This window comes from Gorilla gorilla, chromosome 13 (genome assembly GCF_029281585.2).
Source record: "Gorilla gorilla gorilla isolate KB3781 chromosome 13, NHGRI_mGorGor1-v2.1_pri, whole genome shotgun sequence".
Lineage (NCBI taxonomy): Eukaryota > Metazoa > Chordata > Mammalia > Primates > Hominidae > Gorilla > Gorilla gorilla.
This window is the reverse complement of record NC_073237.2, coordinates 118,636,172-118,655,711: the sequence shown is the minus strand read 5'-3', so window position 1 is coordinate 118,655,711 and position 19,540 is coordinate 118,636,172. Positions and strand designations below refer to the sequence as shown.

Here is a 19,540-nt window from a genome sequence, read left to right as displayed (position 1 = left end):
CCTTCCCAACCAGAATGTAAACTACGTAAGGACAACAAATTCTCAAGCTTACTGCTGCAAACCTCACATCTAGTACATAACAGGCACTCAATAAGTATTTCTGAATCAGTAAAGTGATCTCAAAAGATGTTTGCCAGGGTGAAAGGTGCAGGTAAGGTATGTTATTGGCCTAACGGTATAGTAGGGTGTTTGTTGGTTTCCTTCCAAGGACAACCACCCCATTTCATCAAAATATGTGAATTTCAGCCAGACTTACTGGGGAATGGGTACCCGAATTAGCGTCCCTTCCACTTCTGGGTTCAGATTCATTCCACTTTCTCTTATAGCCTTGATAGCTGCAGCTGTACACTGAAAACCAGATCAAAAGGTAAACAGAATTAGTAAATAATTATTACCAGATGCAAGCCCTCTGTCGATAACTGGCAACCCATCTTGGCAGAACATGGAAACATTTAGTTCTGTTACCAGTAAGATCAGGAAGTTACATTGGTGTAGAGTGCTTTGATCAAGCTGAATAGCAAACTATGTCCACTCCTGGTACCACTGTACTGCAGGAGGAAAAAAAGAAAGAAGAAAAAATAAAAAGAAAACAGTTCTGCTTCTTTGAAAAGATTTCAATGGTTTGAGGCAACACAGATCAAAACCACAATAAATCCTCAAGGGAGGGGGGCTGGTCTCTGCAAAGATTGGTGTAAAGACAGATGAAAGATTTCATACGTAAAAAAATCCAGTTGACATTTTACACTCAAAATATACCAGTGCCGATTTGGAATGAGTAAATAAATTTAACTCATTCGCATCTGCACTCACACCAAACTCACTTATATTTTGGAATGAGCAATGAATCTCTGCTGGTATATGCTCCCGCAAAGGTAGTGTGGTATACTAGTTTAAAGCATGGGCTTTGGAGTCAGAAAGATCTCAGTTCACATCCCAGCTCTGGTAACCATGTGACCCTGGGCATATGCTTGACCTCTCTGAACCTATATTTCATTATCTGAGACCATGTGGTACCTAAACCTCAGAGAGGTAGTGAAATAACATGAGCGATGCATCTTGCTCTGTGCCTGGGACATAGTAATACTCAGGCAAGGGCAGTTATATAAACATATTATATACATTTATTATATAAAGGTAAGAATGCATAAAACTCTCAAACAAGGTGGAGTTGATGTCTTCATGTAGCTGATGTACTGCTATCCTGCCCAACATCCTTCAGGGGTTTCTCTGACAGTTTGCTCACTAATGTGCCAGCTGGCACACTGGCACACCCATTTCCCAAAGTGCCTCACCTCACACTCAAGCAACATTATAACTATACCTGGTATGCAATCCTAGAGATCCTTTCACTGGCATGACAATGTGGAACTCATGAAAACAAAGCCTCTGGCATTTCCAAAGAATTTTAGGCTTGACCGGAGACAATCCACATCACTTGGATTCAAAGGCCAATTCCTGCACTTGAGCTCCTCCTAGACTTTCTAATTTAAATGAATGGGGGTTGATATACACCTATTTTACTTTTCTGGGTTCTCTGCCCATAAAACTCATTCATTTCATTTTTAAATAACCTTATTGTTACGGCTACCTGAGGCGTTACTATAAGGTCACAAAGACAAACCAGAACTTCCACATACACATGAAGAATCCTCTTGGGAGGCTGTACACAGAATCTAACATTGTGGCCACTACCTAAAATAGTACATTCTTAAAATAGTACCTCTGGCCACAGATTATTAGAGCTGGAAGGGATTTCTGACATAACCAAGTCTCTTCATTATGTGAAGAGGAACTTGTAGAATAAGGTCACACCCCCAAGAGTAGACATGGTCTTCCCTGACAGCCCAAGAGAGATGGTTTGAGGACTCCCATTCATCAAACTTCCAGTTACTGGCAGAGTTAAGAGGAGACTGAATAGGGATTTAATCCAATGATGCTGCTCTACCTTTACTTTCTTCCAGATCCCCAAGCTCAATGCATTCAGTAATTATAACATTAAGGATTTGATCTTTCTTTTCTTTTTTTTTTTGAGACAGGGTCTCACTCTGTCACTCAGGCTTGAGGGCAGTGGCATAACCATGGCTCACTGCAGCCTTGACCTCCCAGGCTCAGGTGATTCTCCACCTCAGCCTCCCAAGTAGCTGCAGGAGTAAAAAAAGAAAGAAGAGCTGGGACTACAGGTCTGCACCACCATGCCTGGCTAATTTTTGTATTTTTTATAGAGATGGGGTCTCACCATGTTGCCCAAGCTGGTCTCAAACTCCTGGGCTCAAGCGATCCACCCACCTCAGCCTCCCAGAGTGCTGGGATTTTATAAACATGAGCCACCACGCCTTGCCTGATATTTTTCTTAAATAGCCAAATTTAATTTGGAATTATGTTTGCGGTATAAAGGTTATACTCAAGGTAATAAAAGAGCTGAATAAAGAAATAAAAATTAATTTTTCTCTGCAAAAGAAATGCCATCTTCCTTAAAAAAAACACAGATTCTAAAGTTAACAATAAAGAATCTCCATTGTGAAGGGGTAGTCCATTCTTAAGTCTTTCAATCCTCTACTATAGCTTCTCATGAATGACTGATAATCACTACTGTAACACCCCATCACCACTACCTCCCTTTCACAAGCTGACCCAAGTGTTTCCATACAACCTTCCCCTACTGGCACTAGGGCACCGACTACTGACACCAAGCTGGGCAGGAACTATGCTTCAACATCTTCCCAGTACAAGTTAGAGTGCCACGTACATGGTAAGTGCTCAGTAAAAGCTTGTTGATTGAATATATTAGTGATCTGGTTCAGATGTATTAGAAAAACTCACTTCCTTTACCTCATGTATAAATGGCTCAAAATCTTATTTTATACTTAAATTTTTCTGTATCTTTTCATATGCAGAAAAATCGTGAATCAAAGTTTCATTTTACAAAGAAACCTACTGAATTCTACATATATTTTCCTTTGACATGGTAGGACACAGAACCTCAGGGAATTAGTCATGTTCTCACATGACATCTGAAAAACTCTTTAGTTCAGACTAAAGGGGCATACATTCCTATAGACTTTCCATCTCTTATGCATCATCCCTTCACGGAAAGGATGCTCGACAGTATCACAGGGCAAACAGGTTGCTCTCAAATGATGACATAACTAACTGGTTGTGGCTGCTTGGAGTAGAGTGTTGAGAAAGATCACAAATCTTATCTGGGCGTCAGGCAGAGAAGAGTGATGTGATCAATTAGTAGTGTCTGCCTTTGTTATTCTAAGCTAATCTGTGCTAAATAGCAACAACAACAAAAAAATAAGACTTTTGTAGACAGGTGAACAAGTCCTTGAGAATTTAGATTCAAGTCAACTCTGCTAGTGCCATATCAATTACTGGCCTTCTATTTTCTTCATATCCCAGTAAGTCCTTAGAATGTAGTCTATGAAAGTAGACACATAGCCTGTCTTAATAATCAGTGAATTCCCAGAACCTCAAATAGAAACTAATCACTTGTAAGGACTCAAAAAATATGTGCTGAATTAACAAATGAATGGTGAAAGGAGCACAGGCTTTTTCACGTCCAACAGAGATATGCTCAAATCCTGGCTCTGTCACAACAGTGTAAACCTAGTGGAAATATTTTACTGCTTTGAGTCTCAGTTTCCTCATCTATAAAATGAAATAAATAATGCCTAATTTTACAGAGTACCTGTACTGATCATATGAAACAAAACATGAGAAAGAGACTAGCGACAAAGCAGACAATCAATACACATTCATTTTCTTCCTTCCACAAGAGCAACAATGGTGCCTGCAGAGTTGTGTGTGTTTTTTTATTTTTATTTTTTTTCATTTGCCTTGTTTTGTTCAAATCATGCTGTGGTTTTTATTCCCTTCTTTTCTTTCCCATCATTAACTCTAGCTGCAGGCAAGTTTATGGAAGGCAGCAACTATGTGTATCATTTATCAAGCAGGACACATGTTAAACAAATGCAACACAGTTTTCTGTCTTCAATGCATTCAAAAAGATTATGCATGTAAATCTGCATCGTGTCACTACAGCATGACACGGAAATGCTCAGGTTTGGAAAGAAAGCCAACTGTATGTGAAACAGAAATTACATAAACACAGAGAAGATTAGCTCAGCATTTTAAAGCTATGAACCTGGGTACTCTACGGTCAGCTTAGAAGCTGGAGGAAGGAAATCTTTAGTTAGAGCTATTTGTTTAATATATACAACAGATGAGATAAAGGAATTCAAAAGACAATGTAACTCACACTTCCTCATTCTGTTCCTGTAAATGAACCTCTCTACTGATATACTTGTAAGGATTTTTTCAAAACCCATGGAATTTCAACTTGAACAAATGGCAAAGATGTCTGAGTTGAAAAATGAAGACATACCCCAACTTCCTAAGAAAAAATTAAGCTGTTAATATCTCCTCCTGCTTCATAAGATGCTCTGGTGGCCAATCAGGTGCTTCTTCTGTGAATGCCATTTGCTATTTAATAAAAGAAGTGGCTGGCTCTGAAAAGCAATCTGCCTGATGAGGTCTTCAAGCTGTGTAATTAGGAGGCTATTCCCTAAATTGGCCCACAGTGCCTATGGGATTAGATGAACAAGGAGGAGAGGCCTCAGTGGTTCAGAGGGGCCGAGAAAGAGAAACAGTTGACAGTTCCCTTTTCATCAATTTCTCTGTTCCTCACTAACACCAGAAATGAGTGCCTCCCTTTTATCAACCTAATAACAGGTATTCATCCATTCAAGGAAAATTTACCAAATGGTTCCATGTGCCAGGCACTGTTTGGTGTTGGGCACAATGAGCAAATTAGACATTCCTACATTCCAAGCTTACACTCTAGTAAAAGTGAGATGAAAAATAAATGCGTACACAAATGTATACTAGTAATAAGTGCAATAAAGAAAAAGAATTGTGCTGTATAGGAGAACTTAGTGTGGAAGAATAATTTAGATTGGAGAGGTCAGGAAAGGCTTCCTTAAGAAAGTGACATTTAAGCCATGATCCAAAATATAAGTAGCAATTAGCCATGCAACAGTGTTCCATGCAATGGGAACAGGATATGCAAAGGCTTTAAGGATGCAAAGGGTTTGGTGTGTTTGAGGAACTGAAAGACCTATGTGGCTAAAGCATTGTACAAGGATGACAGTGGCACAAGACTGGCAAAACTGAAAAAACAGAGGCAAGATCAAGCAAAGCCATCTAGGCCATAATGAGGATTTTGGACTGTTTCTTGGCCACAGTGAGGATTTTGGACTGATTCTTAAAGAATGCTAGAAGCCACCAATAAAGGCAAAGCATGGGAATGACAACTGACAAAATCTTTTATACATATATATATTTTTTCCTTGCTTATTTAAGATACAAGGTCTTGCTCTGTCACCCAGGCTGCAGTGCAGTGGCATGATCATAGCTCACTGCAGCTTCAAACTCCTGGACTCAAGCGGTCCTCCCACTGCAGTTTCCTGAGTAGCTAGCACTACAGGTGTGTGCCATCACACCTCACTGATTTTTTTATTTTTGAAATTTTTGTAGAGCCAGGGTTTCACTATGTTGCCCTGGCTGTTCTTGAACTCCTGGCTTCAAGTGATCCTCTAACCTTAGCCTCCCAAAGTGCTGGGATTACAGGCATGAGCCACCATGCCTGGCACAATATATATTTTTCAAAAACTCATTCTGGTTGTAGTATGGAGAATGGAGTAGGGGAGTGGTAACAGCACACCCACAGGTGTGCCTGGCCCATTAGCTATCAGAGCCCTTTGATTTGAAACAGTGTGTTCACAGCAAGGGCTTTCCCTTTCTCCTATCTCTAGCCTAGTTTGTCAAATACAACAGGTCCAACCTTGGTCTATGACTTTGGAATACAACTACTGAAATAGACAATAAGAACAGGAGGATTCCTTCACCTTATATTAACAGATGAGGAAATGGAGGCCCAGAGAGTGAAGCAACTTGCCCAAGGTCAAACAGCCAGCTGGTGGTAGAGATGGGACCGGATTCCAGGTACTCTAGGACTCCTAATCCAGGCCAATTCCTAGTGGACCAATAACAAAAAGCCCAATTACCTTCCTCAACTACACTTAAAATCATAAAGCTTCAACGATGCAATGACCTAATACAACCCACCTTCCAGTTTTGGAAGCACTGTGCTCCATGCAATATTCTGCAATGGTCAGTCTAGTATAAAAGGACTTCCTGGAGGGTCTGCTCCAAATACTAATGCAGAGGTCACAAATTGGTGGCCCTCAGGCCACATTTGGCCCATTAAAATATCGTTTTATTTGCTTCATAGTCTTTAAAAAAAAAACTCAATTAGTCATCAACATTTACAGAATAAAGATGTCACATAAAAATTTGTGTTACTAGCTTCTTCTGGAAATAAAACTCGTAGTATCAGGTAACACTGATTACCAGGCCTACATTGTGCCTGGCAATGATCAGCAGGAGCTGGGCAGAGGCATTCCACTCACACAAGGTACAGGCTCTCCAGCTCACCAGAGCCTTTTCACGCTGGCCAAGCACCAATCACTGCATCTCCAGTATTGTTTTTCTTAGATGGGACCCGTTTGGGTATTCAAACAACTTACCTAGCCTCTGTAGCATCTGAGTTTAACAGAAAAGGAATCTGGCAACAGGAAAAGAGCTTTGCCTTATCCTTAAGTTCTCTTTATTATGTCTTCTCTCTTGTTTCATCCTAAGCTGAAGGAACACTTCCTCCTGATATGACCCAGCCTCCTCCATTCCAAAAGAGACCACGGAGAGAGATTTTAGCAAGGCCATCTTACCTCTGGGAAGCTGGCCATATTCACCAAAATCAGCTGTGGCGACTTCATGGCGATCTGGCTAATCTGGTTTAAAGCAAGCTTCCCATCAGCAGTTACCACAGCAATCTTGTCAAGGGATCCTAAAAGAAAAATTATAGAGCTTTAGAATTCCAAAGAACCTTAGTAGCCCCAAATCTATGTCCTATCTAATTCAGATTCAGGTTGGATGCAGTGGCTCATGCCTGTTATCCCAGAGCTTTGGGAGAGTGAAGTGGGAGGAATGCTTGAGGGCAGTAGTTTCAGACCAACCTGCGCAAAACAGCAAGACCACATCTCTACAAAAACATTTTTTTAATTAGCAGGCATGGTGGCATGTGCCTGGAAGATGAGATACTCAGCAATGAGGCTGAGGTGGGAGGATTGCTTGAACCCAAGAGGTAGAGGTTACAGTGAGCTGTACTGGCCACTGCACTCCACCCTAGGCAACAGAGTGAGATCTTGTCTCAAAATAATAATAATAATTCAGATTCAACAAACATTTAGGGATTCTTATCAATGTGACAAGAGTGTACAAGGGGCTTTCACAGGAACAGCAGTATCGTGATAGAAAAAGCTTGAAATGTTGACAGAACTAGGTTGGAATTCCTCACCAGCAACTAGGGTGGCCAACCATCCTGGTTTGCCTGGAGCTGAAGAATTTTCTGTGACAGGGCTTTTAGAACTAAAACTGGAAACAGCTGATCACCCTCACAAGCAACTCTGTCATTTACTTGCTATGAAACCTCAGGTGAGTTACTTATCTTCTCTGTGCCTTGGTTTCCAATTCAGTCAAAAAATAACTACCTTAGAGGATTAGAGTGAGGACTGTAGCTAAAGGAGTCTAACTAAATATAAACAATGGAGTATACAATAAACACCAAAAAATATGCATTGAAGTGGTACCTCTTATTATCCCTTTTAGTCCTTACAACAACCCTGTAACACTGCATTATTACCCCCACTTTACAGATGAGAAAATAAGACTTGGGAAGAATAAACAGGCCAAGATCATAGGGGTAACAAAAGGAAAAACAAGAGCCAAGACCCAAACTCAGGTGTGCTTAATTCTGATTTCAATCAAGGCTCTTTCCCTTACAAATGGAACTCAAATCCGGCTGTGCATCAGAATCACCAGGGAGCTTTGAAAATTAGATGCCTGGGCCCCACCCCGGAGAGATCCTGATTCTGCAGAGGCTTTGGAGCCTGTGATTTGGGGAAGCTTGTAATTTTTTTTTAGGTTCACCACATTATTCTGACACAGCCAGATTTGGAACCATTTGCTTATACGACCCTTCATTTTGGTACTTAGATCCCCTTTAGAAACTAGCCCATTAAACAAACAACAACAACAACAAAACTATTAACATTTTCCTATTATCCTGGATATAATCTTTATCTGCATCTAAATTCTGGAAAACCCTGGGAAAAATTTTCAAAAATGGCAAGAAGGCAAGCAATAAAGCCACAGTTACAGATGGAAAAGAGGCATTATTCAAACTCCCTTATTTCCTATGCAAATGAGAACTAGAAGAAAAACCTTACTATTCACAGTAGGAACCACTCAAGGATGGCTCATTCTGAGACACAAAGAGAAAAGGGGGGAAATGGAGTCTTAAACAAATTGGAATTGTCCTGGCAATATGTTGTTAGAATAATGCAGTACCATACTGTGGCCCAAAGATCTGATTTGAGATACTCAACCAGATTCAATGTCATCATAAGACAGAAGGTTGCTGACACCAGTGGCTTCAACCTGGAAAAGTCCAGGAGGTATAATGGTAAAAGTCTTTGTTATTCTGAAGACCAACTACCTGAGTTCAAATACCAATTCTGCCACTTTCTGATTGTGTGACCATGGGTAGACCCCTTCAGCCTTCTTGCCCTCTGTTTCCTGATTTCTAAATGGGACATAAAAATTGTACTTATATCTCACCGGGTACAGTGGCTCACGCCTGTAATCCCAGCACTTTGGGAGGCTGAGGCGGGTGGATCACGAGGTCAGGAGTTTGAGACCAGCCTGGCCAACATAGTGAAACCCTGTCTCTATTAAAAATACAAAAAATTAGCTGGGCATGGTGGTGGGCGCCTGTAATCCCAGCTAGTTGGGAGGCTGAGGCAGGAGAATCGCTTGAACCCAGGAGGAGGAGGTTGCAGTGAGCCGAGATCGCGCCATTGCACTCCACTCCTGGCGACAGTGCAAGACTCTGACTCCAAAAAAAAAAAAAAAAAAAATTGTACTTATATTTCATAGGGTTTTTATGAATACTAAATGACAGAATGTAGGAAAAGCATTTAAACTGTGTCCCAGTAAATGCTGACTATTATTACTTCTTGACATTCTGTGTTTTAATTTCTCTAATACACTCTAATATTCTCTAATAAACTCTGTTCTGTCTTGCTTCAGGACCCTTGCATATATTTTTCCTTCTACTGAGAACACTCTTCTCTGTTCAGATAAATCCTGCTCATTCCTTAACAGTCAGATACAGTGGCATCTAATCTCAGTAATCTTGTCTGATCTCCTAGGCTGGATTATAAGCCCCTTTTATAAGCCCCCAGCATCCAAGCACATTTCCATAATAATAATTGCCTATATTTACTGAATACTTCCTATAAGCAAGACATCATGATAAATGCTTTCTATAATGTATTTGCTGTCAATATCATATTAACTCTATGAGATAGTTATTATTATTTCTACCTTATAGACAAGGACACTGAGGCATACAGAGTAACCTGCCCAAGATCACAACAGCTCTTAATGGAACCTGAATTCAAACCCAGGTCTGACCAACTCCAAAGTCATTTGGTCTTCACTACTCAGCTTTGCTGTATAGTTTTATACATGTTGGTTTACTTGTTTGACCCTTCACATCAGGTTCTAGGCTTCTGGAAGGTGGGGACAATATATTTTCTCTCTGTATCCACAGCACATATCAATCAGCACAGAAAAAGTGCTCAATAATGCTTTGACGATAAATGAATGTACGCATGGACGGATGAAAGGGAAGAGGACAACAATGAATAAACAAATAAACCTGTATCTAGACAACTGTTAAAAGGTGTCAGTTATCTGGGAGATAGAAATTGCTGTGAGAAAGAGGAAAATGTAGGGGGAAAAGTACCTGTTGGTTCAGATGGTAATGAAAGATAAAATGGAAGAACCTGGCAAAAGAGACTAGTTAAGTTTAGTCTGTTTCACCCAGCCTCTTCATGGCCCCAAGTTCTATATAGAACGTTATACAAACATAATCCTGAAGAGAAAGGAAAGAGGAAATACCAACAGGAGGCCTTTTGAAATGGATCTTAATTCAGTCTTCCTGATTTGCCATAAGATCCTTTGCCACAGAAGTCCCAACACAGGCTTTTCAGAATGCAATTGTGGTGGTTACCATTCCTAAATCCATATCGACATAATGCATCAAATCCTTTTCCCTCAATCTGTCCCCAGCGAGAATCTCCCTCAGCCTCATTCCTGCCCCTCATTTTCTCAGAGGTTAACATTTAACAAATTACACTCCCAACCTCTTTCCAAGCCCATCATCTTTTTAAGTTCAACAAGAGTGGAGCTTGCTGGCTAATTTTAAGTATCACATTTCTCCCTGAGCTCCTCTCAAACTGCTCTCTGGTTTCGGCTGCAGAATGTTAACAGGCCAGAAAGCACAGGGGAGACAGAGCACTTTATCAGTTTCATACCTAAAATAATAAGCAAGTTTAAAATAAACAGTTGAGAGAGATTGAATGGCATGCTCTACTGTCAGCAAAGGCAGAAATGCCCCAGCCCAAAGGTTGACAAGTGACGGGAACAGTCTTCTAGTTTCACACTGGATCTCATCTCTGAACTCGGTATGTTTCTGATAGTGTTTATAAGTGGAGCTGTATTTTTCACTTGGTTTTCTTAAGAGCGAAATATTTCTAGTTTTCTTATGAACTATCCTAATCAAGATGTGAGTAGAAGCAGCCCAAGCTCCCACAGGTACCTTAAGAGGGGTGTCCCAGGTTTGACTTTAGGATGATGACAATTTGCAAAAGGCTAATTTAACAGCAATTGGATTTTTCCTGCCTGCTTGCACCATCAGCTGACAACTCACTTCTCCATCACATCTGCAAACAGTTGGCCTAGACAGTTCTGACATTTCCCACTTAGAAAAGCCACTTTCAGGAAGTTATTAACCCAAACGGAATCTTCCTGGTCAAGCTCAGGGGTATAGAAATGCCTCACGTGGGCAGGTCTGTATCCATTTGGTTCCCAGTAAGGGATAAGAACTGCCAAACAGGACAAATTGGGAAAATCGGACCAAAGATGTCAGTTACTATGAGACTAAATACCTAGATGTGTTTATAGTACATTCATAATAAAAATCTCATTTTTCTGAGAGTATAATTCCATGATAGCAAAGACAATACCTATTTTTGTTTACTACTATGCACTAGCACAATGCCTAGTTCCAAAGTAGACAAAAATTTGCAGCATGGATAAATAAATGTAGTGTTAACTATGTGCCAGGCACTATGCTAGAACCATAATACATTACCTCATTTATTTTAACTACCACCCCAAAGCTGTAAGTTAAGAATCAAACAAGAAAACCGAGGACCAGAAAAGCAAAGTAACTGCCCACGGCCACCAGTTAGTAAATGGCAAAGCTGGGACTTAAACTCAACTCTGCCAAACCCATGCTCTTTCCATTACATCTCTCCCCAGAACATTGGTTCAGTCACTAACCTGGTGAGGTCCTTATATTGAGAGTCTTATTGAAATTATCCTTGAGTGCTTCTATCACAGACTTCATTTCTTCATTCACCTCTTCCAAGTTGATTATATCCTCAACCAAGGCAGCATTAATATTCACTCTGGTTTGGGACTGTCCTTTCCCTTTGGCTAAAAAGTGAACATTCAGTGAATAAAACAACAGCAGCATAAACAGAGCCAATAAGCAACTGGTGACGAAGTACCTACTATGTACAGGGAAAAATGTCAAGTGTTAGAAAATTATAAAACATTATCACTCCACTAAAAAAGAGCCTATATTAACTGAGTGTCAACTGTGCTAAACACCTTCTCAGATACTAGTGAGGGGGCACACTTTATAATCAGACACCCCAGGTTAAAAGTCTGGCTATAATGCATACTAGCTTTATGACCTTAGGCAAGTTATCTTTCTGAGTATCAAGTTCCCTACCTGTAAAAGAATAGTAACATCTATATTGCAAGGTTGCTACAAGGATACAAATTAAGTCATTCAAACACCTAAAAGAACACTATTCACATGGCAGGGAATCCATAACTAAATTAATCCCTTATTTTTCAGAAAAGTAAACAGAAGATGAGAAAGGTAAAGCTATTTGCCTAATGTCACAGGTCAGGAAATGGAAAAGTCAAGATCTGGTTCCAGATCTGCCTAATTTTAAACCCATGAACTTTTCACTAGCCCATCTCCACAAAATCTAATTAGAGAGACAGGAAATACATTAATTCATTAAAAAATGAACACTAAGACAAGGATATGCACACAATATCTGATGGCTGGTAGAGTACAGACAAAAGGAACAATAGTAGTTTACAGACATTAAACACTACCAATGGTAGAGACAATGGCTTATATTTTAGAAAATCAACAGCATTGGGAGCTGAATATAATTTCATTTTATGTCTAAATCATCGTAGTGATTTTTCATGTACATTCTATGTGTATACATAGATAATTTCTGTGAGTGATGCAAATATTCTTGCATTTCTTTTATAGGGAATGGGGAAGGAGAAAAACAATAAAATTTTAAGCAATATTTACACTGTTTATTCATTAAACATTCAACATATATTTATTGAGATTCATTCAATAAATTTTGTTGAACATCTACAGTGAACTCAATCCTGTACTATTTGGGTAGCATATTATAACTTGCAATGCAATTTCAAGTACATTCTCCTCCTTGCAATCCAAGATAGCTCTCTGAGGTAGGAAGAATAGTGATTAGTATTGTCCCCATGGTACAGATGAGAAATCTAAGGCACAAGCCATTTAAATGTTTCGTCCAAAGTAAACAACCGGTAAGCAACAGAGTGATTTTTAAAAACATTTATTTGCCCATGTTACCATTATGCTTTGAAACCAATGGCTTAGGTTTTTTTTCAGAACTGATAGAAGATGTGGGGCTGGGCGCGGTGGCTCATGCCTATAATCCCAGCACTTTGTGGGGCCGAGGCAGGCAGATCACGAGGTCAGGAGTTCAAGATCAGCCTGACCAAAATGGTGAAACTCCATCTCTACTAAAATTACAAAAATTAGCTGGGCGTGGTGGCGTGTGCCTGTAATCCCGGCTACTCGGGAGGCTGAGGCAGGAGAATCGCTTGAACCCGGGAGGTGGAGGTTGCAGTGAGCCGAGATCAGTGCCACTGCACTTCAGCCTGGGCGACAGATCAAAGAAAAAAAAAAGATGTGGATCTTCGGATTGAGAAACACAAGTTTCAAATAGGTCAATAAAAGTAAATTCACACCTAGACATGTTGTGACTGCAGAAAACAAAGGACAAAGAGATCTTTATAAACGCCCAAGAGAAAAGACAAATTATCCATGAAGGATTAAAACTTAGAACATTTTCCAAGAGCAACAACAGAAGCCAGAAGCAACTGAAATAATATCTTCAACTTTGAACTTTTAAAACCAAATATGCATAGTAATAATTTAAAGATATGCCTGTCAGTATTGGAATGAATAGTAATATTTATGAATGAAATGCTATGCAACCATGAGAAAGAATGAACTACACACAAAAATTTAAATGAGTCTCACAAACATGATGTTGAACACAGAGGCCAGACACAAGAAAACAAAACTGTACAGTACAAAGGCCAGATATGAGAATATAAACTGAAAAGTAAAAAAACAGAGAAAACTAATCCATGCTACTAGAAGTCAGAATAATAGTTATCTGCAAAGGGTCAAGGGTAGTACTTACTAGAAAGAAGCACAAAGGGGACTTTTGACATGCTAGGAATGTTCTGTTTTTTTATCTGGGTGCTGTAAGTGATTTCAGCTTGTGAAATTTATGACACTTGCACTTTCCTACAGTGCTTTTTTATTTCTATAAAAAGGTTAAAAAATTAGTTAAGGGTAACCATCAAAACAATAATAAATTAAAAGTATATCTCCCGAATCAGCAGAATTTAAAAAAGAGAGAGGGATAAAGAAATTTAATCTGATAGGAAAAGAAGAAGAAAAAAGGAAAAAAAGGAATATTTCAACACAGCTAAAAGAACTTTAAATGTTCTCAACACATAAAAATGATAAAAGCTTGAGATGCTGGATACCCCATATACCCTAACTTAAATCATTTATGCATGTAACAAAACATCACATATACCCCATAAGTATGTACAAATATGTATCAATAAAAAAAATTTTAAAATATGCATTTAAAAAAAAGAAAAAAGGAAAAAACATGATATAAAGAAAGTCCAAAATAAGGCCAGGCGTGGTGGCTCATGCCTGTAATCCTAGCACTTTGGCAAGCCGAGGCGGGCGGATCACCTGAGGCCAGGAGTTTGAGATCAGCCTAGCCAACAAGGCAAAACACCATCTCTACTAAAAATACAAAAAATTAGCTGGGCATGGTGGTGTATGCCTGTAGTCCCAGCTACTCGGGAGGCTGAGGCACAAGCATCACTTGAACCTGAGAGGCGGAGGTTGCGGTGAGCCGACACTGCACCATTGCATTCCAGCCTGGACGACAGAGTGAGACTCTGTCTCAAAAAAAAGAAAGAAAGTACAAAATAAAACAATAACACAAATATGCAGTGACTACAATAAATATAAATGGATCAAAATGACAAGTTAAAAGTGGGAGATTCTCAGTAAGATTTTTAAAAATCTAGTTGAATATAACATGACGGTTTTTAAAAATTATAAAACATCACAGAAAGTTTGATGTATAGGGATGGAAAAATTATAAGCCTGGCAAACATCAGTCAAAAGAAGGCTGGTGTAGCTACATTATCATCAAACAAAAAAGATTTTAAGACAAAATTCATTATTGGAAATCATGAAGACAACTTCAAAATGATAATAGAAACAATTCACCAGAAAGATATATAACAATTCTAAGATTAAATATATCAATAAGATAGCCTCAAAATTAATAGAATTAAAAGAAGAAACTGGCTGGGTGCAGTGACTTACACTTGTAATCCCAGCACTTTGTGGGGCTGAGGTGGGCAGATTGCTTGATCCCAGCAGTTCAAGACCAGTCTGGGAAACATTGCAAAACCCAGTCCCTACAAAAAATACAAAAATTACCAGGCATGGCCGTGTGTGCCTGTAGTCCCAGCTACTTGGGAGGCTGAGGTGGGAGAATCAGTTGAGCCCAGAAGATTAAGGTTGCAGTGGGCTGTGACTGCACTGCTGCACTACAGCCTGGGCAAGACCCTGTCTCAAAATAAAAAACAACAAAAAAGGAGAAACTGATCAATCTACAAGCATACTAGGGGAGTTCAATATACCTTCCTTGATAACTGATAAGTAAGCAAATAAAAAAACAGAAAAGTTGATCAATAAAATTAGTCAATTTGATCTAATACAATACACCCAAGAAAAAAAGAATATACATTATTCTCAAGCACACTTGGACCTTCTATGAAACAACCATGTTTTACACACAAATCAAATCTCAACAAAAATAAAAGAATCTATATCATATAGAACATGCCCTCTGAATAGAGTAGAATTAAGCTAACCCCAAACAACCATTTGTTTGAAAAACTTTAAACACTTCTTAATAAACACTCATGGGCTATAGAGAAACGCATAATGGAAATGTTTAAATATTGAGAAATGACCATAATAAAAATATTCAATGTCAAAAACTCAAGTCAGACACGATGGCTCAACACCTGTGATTCCAGCGCTCTGGAAGGCCAAGGCGAGAGGATCACTTGAGCCCAGGAGTTCAAGGTTACAGTGAGGTATGATTGTGCCACTGCACCCCAGCCTAGGCAACAAATCAAGACCTTATCTCTAAAATAAATAAATAAACAACCTTATAGGAAGCATTTAAAGTTGTATTTAGACAGAAACTTCTAACCTTAATACTTTAAAAACAAAACAGGCTGGGCGTGGTGACTCATGCCTGTAATACAGCACTTTGGGAGCCCAAGGTGGGCGGATCACCCAAGGTCAAAAGTTCGAGACCAGCCTGGCCAACATGGCGAAATCCCATCTCTACTAAAAAAAAAAAATACAAAAATTAGCTGGGCGTGGTGGCGGGTGCCTATAGTCCCAGCTACTTGGGAGGCTGAGGCAGGAGAACTGCTTGAACCCAGGAGGACGAGGCTGCAGTGAGCTGAGATCATGCCACTGCACTCCAGTCTGGGTGACAGAGGGAGACTCCATCTCAAAAAATAAGAAATAAAAATAAAGAAGAAAGTATTATGCACAATGGTAAGATATGAAAACAACCAAAGTGTCTGTGGATAGAGAAATGATGTGGGTGCATGTATGGGTGTGTGTGTTTGTGTATAAAGTGGCATATTATTCAACCTTAAAAAACGAGACCTTGCCATTTGCCATGGATGAACCCAGAGGACATTACACTAAGCAAAATAAGCCACACACAGAAAAATACTGCATGATTATACTTGTATGCAGAATCTCGGGGTGGGGGTTTGCTTGTTTGTATTTTAGACAGGGCCTCACTCTGTCACCCAGACTGGAGTGCAGTGGTGCGATCTCAGCTCACTACAGGCCTCAACCTCCCTGGGCTCTGGTGATTCTCCCATCTCAGCATCCCGAATAGCTGGGACTACAGGCGCATGCCACCATGCCTGGCTAATTTTTGTATTTTTTTGTAGAGAAGAGGTTTCACCACATTGCCCAGACTGATCTTGAACTCCTGGGCTCAAGTGATCCGCCTGCCTTGGCCTCCCAAAGTGCTGGAATTATGAGCATGAGCCACCATGCCTAACCACATGCGGAATCTACAAAAAAGATGAATACACACAGAGAATAAAATAATACTTAGCAGGGGTCAGCGGGGTGGGGTGGTGGTGGTGGTGAGGAAATGGAGAGATATAAATCAAAGGATACAAAGTAGTAGATATGTAGGATGAACAAGTCTGGAGATCTAATGTACAATAGGAGGACTATAGTTAGTAATATTGTATTATACTCTGGATTTTTTGCTAAGACAGATTTTATGTGCTTTCGCAAAAAAAAAAAAAAAAAAGGAGGTAACTATGTAAGATAATGGATATGTTAATTTGCATGTATGTAACCATATCACTGTATGTATATCAAAGCATCATGTTTATAATAAAATTTTTCAAAGAAAAAAAGAAAACAGGAAAGACCAAAAATTAATGAACTAATTGTCCAACTCAGAGGATAGAAACAGAACAAGTACACAGGAGAAAGTAAATAATAAAGAACAGAAATCATAAAATTGCAAAAAAAAAGAGATCAAAAAATTAAAGACTCTTTTAAAAGGTTTATAACTTCTGTCAAGAACAATTAAGAAGAAAGTAGATGCAGATAAATAATATTAAGAAAGAAAAAATGGACATGATTATAAAAATAGTAGAAATCTTGATAAGAGACTATTATGAACAACTTTATACCAACAACTTTGAAAGGTCAAAAAAATGAAAAATTTCCTAAAATATATAACTTACTAAATCAAGAGAAAAATCTAAGCAGTCTCATAATCATTAAAGGAACCAATTCTATGATTTAAAGTCTACCTACACACACACACACACACACACACACACACACACACACACACACCAGATTCATATTACTTTACAGGCAAGTTCTATCAAACACGCAAGGGGCCGGGCACGGTGGCTCACGCCTGTAATCCCAGCACTTTGGGAGGCCGAGATGGGCAGATCACCTGAGGTCAGGAGTTTGAGACCAGCCTGGCCAACATAGTGAAACCCCGTCTCTACTAAAAATACAAAAATTAGCTGGGTGTGGTGGCGGGCGCCTGTAATCCCAGCTAATCGGGAGGCTGAGGCAGGAGAATTGCTTGAACCTGGGAGGTAGAGGTTGCAGTGAGCCGAGATCGCACCATTGCACTCCAGCCTGGGCTACAGAGCAAGACTCAGTCTAAAAAAAAAAAAACAAACAAAAAAACACACAAGGAGCTGATAATCCTGATTTTTTATAGACCATCCCATTAAGAAAAAGAGATGCATTCCCCAACTTACACTGTGGGGCTAAGATACTCTTAATACAAAAGCCAGAGAAGGATAATACTAGAAAACTATGCTCATGAAAACTAGAAAGTTACATTAAGGCTAATGTCACATACAAATATAGACTCAAAAATCCTAATACTAGCAAGCCAAATCCAACAATGTATAACACAGATTATGTATCAAGAGCAAGTAGGGCTCATACCAAGAATGCAGAAGTGGTTTTAACATCATAAAAACCTACTGATGTTGAGTCCCATCAATAGATTAAAAGAGAAAAAAAAGATCATCTCAATAAATGCAGTAAAAGCATTTGATTAAAATTTAATATCCATATGAAACAAACTCCTAGCTAAATAGGGATAAAAGATATTTGCTTAAAAGAGAATACCAACAGCAAAGCAAACATAATTTTTTTCTGTTTAAAAATTTTTTAATTTTTGTGAGTACATAGTATACATATTTATGGGTTACATGAGATACTTTGATGTACGCATGCAATAATAATCACATCATAGAAAACAGAATATCCATCCCCTCAAGCATTTATCTTTTGTGTAACAGACCAATTATACTCTTTTAGTTAATTTTAAATGTACAATTAAATTATCACTGACTTTATTCACTCTGTTGCGCTATTAATTACTAGGTCTTATTTATTCTTTCTAACTGTATATAATTTTTGTATCCACTAACAACCCCCAACTCCTTCCCACCCCTCCACTACCATTCCCAGCCTATGGTAACAGTCCTTCTACTCTCTATCTCCATGAGTTCAAATGTTTTGATTTTTAGATGCACAAAATTGTTTTGATTTTTAGATCTCACTTAGAGAACAAGCAAAGTTTGTCTTTCTGTGCCTCATTTCACTTAACGGAATGACCTCCAGTTCCATCCATGTTGTTGCAACTGACAGGATCTCATTCTTTTTTATGACTACATAGTACGCCATTGTGTATATGTACCACATTTTCTTTATCCAGTCATCTGTTGATGGAAACTTGGGTTGCTTCCAAATCTTAGCTATTGTGAACAGTGCTGCAACAAACACGAGAATACAGATATTTCTTCAATATACTGATTTCCTTTCTTTTGGGTATATACCCAGCAGTGGGATTGCTGGATCATATGGTAGCTCTATTCTTAGTTTTTTGAGGAACCTCCAAACTGTTCTCCACAGTGGTTGTGCTAATTTACATTTCCACCAACAGTGTACAACGGTTTCCTTTTCTCCACATCCTCGCCAGTATTTGTTATTGACTGACTTTTGGATAAAAGCCATTTTAACTGGGGTGAGATAATATCTCATTATAGTTTTGATTTGCATTTCTCTGATAATCAATGATGCCAAGCACCTTTTCATGTGCGTGTTTGCCATTTGTATGTCTTATTTCAAGAAACGTCTATTCAAATATTTTGCCCATTTTAAAAATCAGATTATTAAATTTTTTCCTAGAGTTGTTTGAACTCCTTATATATATTCTGGTTATTAATCCTTTATCAGATGGGTAGTTTGTAAATATTCTCTCCCATTCTGTGG

General features: G+C 39.0%; 1 protein-coding gene across 6 annotated transcripts in view; it reads right to left on the bottom strand.

The window, feature by feature from the left end:
* The window catches only part of MRRF (mitochondrial ribosome recycling factor), a 69,071-nt gene that overhangs the window by 36,713 nt on the left and 12,818 nt on the right, over nt 1-19,540 (bottom strand). For 5 of the 6 annotated variants that reach the window (XM_019033905.4, XM_055351844.2, XM_031014521.3 and 2 more), the window contains 3 exons: nt 11,533-11,688; nt 6,789-6,907; nt 257-348 (listed from right to left, as the gene is read on the bottom strand). In XM_019033905.4, coding sequence (XP_018889450.2) covers nt 257-348; nt 6,789-6,907; nt 11,533-11,688 — 367 coding nt within the window. The remainder of the gene's footprint in view (nt 1-256; nt 349-6,788; nt 6,908-11,532; nt 11,689-19,540) is intronic. The other variant, XM_063696742.1, reaches the window with a different exon arrangement.